Raw genomic sequence first — 4653 nt, forward strand, 5'->3', positions numbered from 1 at the left:
TCCCCTGCTGTCTCCATTTTAGTCGTTGCTGTCGAAAATGAAACTCATAGCTTGCTGTATCTCTTTTACAATCAATATCACTATAAGGAGCTTTTCCTTTACAGTTCGACTACATCTGCTGCTGAAAATGAAACTTCTATTACACATACAGCTAGCAATGAAAAGAGAATGAATTGCGAAATGCTGGTGCGACTGCTCATACCTATTCTACTAATAAGACGACTGCTAAACTTCAAACTGCCATCAATAATCAAGGCAGGTCTTTAACAACATGTGATTAACCTGCTGCTTTCTTGTTATCTACAGGTTTCTGGATCCAAATGTCAAGTTCGACCGATTCCTTCTTCTGGACGCGTCCCATAACGTCTGCTGTAGTGTGCCGTACATGGCTGTGCTGCTGTTGAGAAGAGCTCTCTTCCATGGCAAGAGCGGGAGAAGGGCTGAAAATGTAATGGACTTTGGTCATCTCCTCCAGCTAAATCAGGGACATTAGCTGGTGAGGGATAGCGCTAAAACGAGACTGTTGCTTTGGAACGCTTGAGCCAACTAATTACCAAGGGATTACTCACGAAGCCCCTTTTGGAGAATTGCTTGTGTTTGAACTGTTCATACCCAAAGACCGCTCGCTTGGATTTTGATTCTTTCTGCCATCCGTTTGTTTTGTTTTTTCCCGTTTGAAATGGAGATACCGTGGCGTCTATGGAGTAAAGACTGGGTGTCCCTTTTCAGCCCGTGGATACCTATACTGCTTGGCCTTCATCTCCAGTTCTCCCGGGCGTCCCAGTGCCCCGAGGAGTGCCGTTGCGATCGCACTTTTGTTTACTGCAACGAGAGGAGCCTGACCTCAGTGCCTCTGGGAATCGGGGAGGGTTACAAGACTCTCTACCTCCACAACAACCAAATCAATAACGCCGGCTTCCCCCCGGAGCTGCACCACGTCGCTTCAGTGGAGACGGTGTATCTCTATGGCAACGAGCTGGACGAGTTCCCCATAAACTTGCCGAAAAATGTGCGCGTCGTTCACCTGCAGGAGAACAACATACAGACCATCTCGAGGGCGGCTCTGGCTCAGCTGCTGTGGCTGGAGGAGCTGCACTTGGACGATAACTCCATATCCACGGTCGGGGTGGAGGATGGGGCGTTCCAAGAGGCGGTGAGTTTGAAAATGCTCTTTCTGACCAAAAACCACCTGAGCAGCGTGCCTATTGGTCTGCCGGAGACCTTGAAGGAGCTGCGATTGGATGAGAACCGGATCGCGGTCATTGCAGAGGAAGCGTTTAAGAATGTGACCCGCCTGGAGCGCCTCCTGCTGGATGGGAATCTTTTGATGGACGAGGGGATTGCACCGGGGACTTTTCAGGACCTGGGCACGCTGAGGGAGTTGTCTCTGGCCAGAAACTCCCTGACATACCCGCCCCCGTACTTACCAGTTGATGTGCTGGTGAAGCTAAACTTTCAGGAGAATCAGATGACCCACATCCCTGTACAGGCCTTTGCGGGGTTGCACAGACTGGAGAAGTTGGATGTTTCAAATAACCAGCTGCAGTCGCTAACACAGGGGGTCTTTGATGACCTGGTGAGCCTGAGACAGCTGACGGTGCGGAACAACCTGTGGCTGTGTGACTGCAGTATTCAGTGGGTTGTGTCGTGGCTAAAGTCGCTGCCTGGGTCGCTGAACGTGCGCGGCTTCATGTGCCACAAACCCGAGGCGTTCAAAGGCATGGTGATCCGGGAGCTGAGCCAGGAGCTGGTGCAGTGTCCACAGAGCACACAGACATCACCCGCTCCAGCCTCCACAACCTCCTCTGCTCTCACCCCTCCCCTCACTCTGTCAACACAAGCACCTCCAGTCACCAAGTTTATCAACCCCTCTTTTAGAAGGCCCCTCCCCACATTTCCCACTCTCTACCCCATATACACGACCAGAGAGGGGGGGCTGAGGACTAAGAGACCCCTGGACCCCCGTAAAGAGGGTCTGCAGGTCAATTTTGCCATACAGAATGGGTCAGCCATCCATGTGAGCTGGGTGGCAACCTTTCCAGTTACAGCCTTTAAAGTGACGTGGGCCCGTATGGGCCCCAGTCTCACCGGGGAGACAGTGAGGGAGAGGATTGTGGGAGGGGATCACAGGGGCACCAGACTGGCCAATCTGGAGCCTAAGTCCACTTACAGGATTTGTGTGATTCCTCTGGACGCCTTCAACAACTACCGGCCCAAAGATGACACGGTGTGCACAGAGGCACTGACCACTGCCGCCTCCTTCAGCCCCGACAACAAAAGGCCGTCTGGACCTGAGCAGGCCACTCAGCCAGAGCCTGGCTCTCCTTTCCTGTTAGCCGGCCTCATCGGAGGGGCTGTCATTGTGGTGCTGGTGCTGCTGCTCAGCATCTTCTGTTGGCACATGCACAACAAGAGCCGCTCCAAGTCCTCCTCCAAGTGGAAATACAACCGCGGCCGTAGAAAAGACGACTACTGTGAGGCGGGCACAAAGAAGGATAACTCTATCCTGGAAATGACTGAGACCAGTTTCCAGATAGTCTCACTCAACAACGAGCAGCTCCTCAAGGGAGACTTCCGCATCCAGCCCATTTACACCCCTAATGGGGGCATCGGTTTCCGAGACTGCCCCCTGGGGAACAACAGCACAGTCTACTGCAAGAACAATGTTCAGGAAGCAGACGTCTCACGCACATGATAGTTTAGAGCTGCAGGAGCCTTTTTATGTCTTTATGGACACTGTACAGTGTTAATACCAGTTCAGCTCCTGTGTCTTCAAATGTAATTTATAATGGACAGTATCTTTTATACAACTATATTGGATTTATAAATTATTGCTTTCCGCAGTTGTGCTGTTTTGGTTTTGTGAAAACATCAATCACAGCTCATTTATTTCTACATGTCCCCAGTTTATTTGATTTTTATTTGGTATTCTACTTGATCAACCCACGTCATGACCACAGATGATATTGACTACATATGGAGCTTAAATGATCTATTCATTTACATAATGCCAAGGAGCTTAGAGACGGGAGCATGGCACAATTACCACTAGAGGGCAGGGCTTCCTCTTCTCCTCTGGACAGGTCTTAATCAAGTCATCAAACTAATATGGCACATTCAGTTAATTGCGGCTACATGTAATAAAATGGAAATAATCAGGTCTGTGCGTCAGGCGGCAGAGAGCAGATTTAGATTTATGCAAATGACTCCTCTTCTGCCTCAAAAGGAAATTTAAAGGTCACGCTCATTTAACATTCACCAAAGGCAGCACCCAGGCACACGGCTTCACCCGCGAACCATGATTCACCCATAATCACCGGCGAGGGTGTTTCCGGTCCTCCGCAGGCCCATAGTAGGCGTGGCATGGACTTGTACTGCAAAAAAAGCACATCTCCTATCGACTTATACATCCACTGTACATTTTGAAATTTGTCCAGAAAAAAAATGCTATGGTAAATATATGTGCCTTGAAATGATCAGCTTACAATGTCTGTATGGATTCACGTTTTATTTGCACAAAGGTATGTTGTATATACATTGAATTGAATTGTTGTCGGGAAAAAGTATTGATTTTTGGTTATTTATTTACCTCATGACATTTAATTAAAAACGTATTTCGAAATGGACTTAACGGCTATCTTTAATTCACAATCTCTTTTCTCAGTTAGTCTATCAGCGTTTCAAAATGGCTGTGCTCGTGGGTAAACATTTCGCAAAGGCTCTGAACATGGCACCATGAATATTTATGAATTTGACATTTCTTATGCAGTGGGATTCTGGGTCAGTTTTCTCTTGCCCTTGTTCTGTGATTTGTTTGCAACTACCCTTTGGAGGAAAAAGAGACAAAAAAACTTTGGTTTCGGATATATTGTTGATGTTGGATCACTGCCTGTTATTGTATTAATTAAAGGGACTAGACGGAGTTTAACATTTTTTAAATTATGTATTTTCCTCCCCATACTTGCTCCAGCAATGTCCTAATGCAGGGGTTCTCAATTATTATTTTTTTCTCTGGGGGCCACATTAATGTTCCTGACTGTGATGGGGGGCCAGGCCAGGGTGGCTATGTTATAGAATTTTATGACCTAATTGTATGACCTAGACTAAAATGCATCAGGCCTCATTGTGAAGAAGAGATTACTAGCCTGGTCATCTCCACCACTATATCCGCAAGATCAACACTTGGTTCCAGGCACATATTTGATTACCAGTAGTGGTTGGCAAAACTAGTAATCAAATCTTCACACTTTGTTTTAATTTGAAATACCAGAGGTATTCTATTTATTTTTATTTTCAAAGAAAACATCATTGCGTAATGTGACCAAAGTAATAACTGCTTACACTTGTATTGTGCTTTACAAGCCTGTGTCACAAGTTTCTCAAAGTACACTATAGTCATTATTCATTCACTCCACACTCTGTGGTGGCAAGCTTCATGTACCACATGGCTATAATGTGCTATTTATTCCCTGATCTCTTATGTCAGTGGCCCTGCTGGACATGTGTGGAATTATTTTTATTTATTTAAGTTGCCCCCAAGCTGCTGGAATGAGTATACTGATTATTTAGTTAAAAAAAAAAGAAAATCATAACTCCGCACAGGAATGGGCTAGAGACTGAGATTTGTGGTCTACAAGTCTCACAGGCCAGATT

General features: G+C 46.6%; 1 protein-coding gene across 1 annotated transcript; it reads left to right on the forward strand.

Annotated features, from left to right (window-relative positions):
- The first annotated feature begins 356 nt into the window (after positions 1–356).
- LOC306975957 (leucine-rich repeat transmembrane protein FLRT2) lies at positions 357–3602 on the forward strand. Its single transcript, XM_079573788.1, has one exon. The coding sequence runs from the start codon at positions 680–682 to the stop codon at positions 2693–2695; it is 2016 nt and encodes a 671-aa protein (XP_079429914.1). The 5' UTR covers positions 357–679; the 3' UTR covers positions 2696–3602.
- The last annotated feature ends 1051 nt before the right edge of the window (positions 3603–4653 follow it).

The sequence above is a fragment of the Gobius niger genome, assembly GCF_951799975.1.
Source record: "Gobius niger genome assembly, chromosome: 16".
Lineage (NCBI taxonomy): Eukaryota > Metazoa > Chordata > Actinopteri > Gobiiformes > Gobiidae > Gobius > Gobius niger.

Bases quoted from the DNA above. Each gene is read 5' to 3' on its own strand.
- LOC306975957 (XM_079573788.1), top strand. From the start codon at position 680: ATGGAGATACCGTGGCGTCTATGGAGTAAAGACTGGGTGTCCCTTTTC.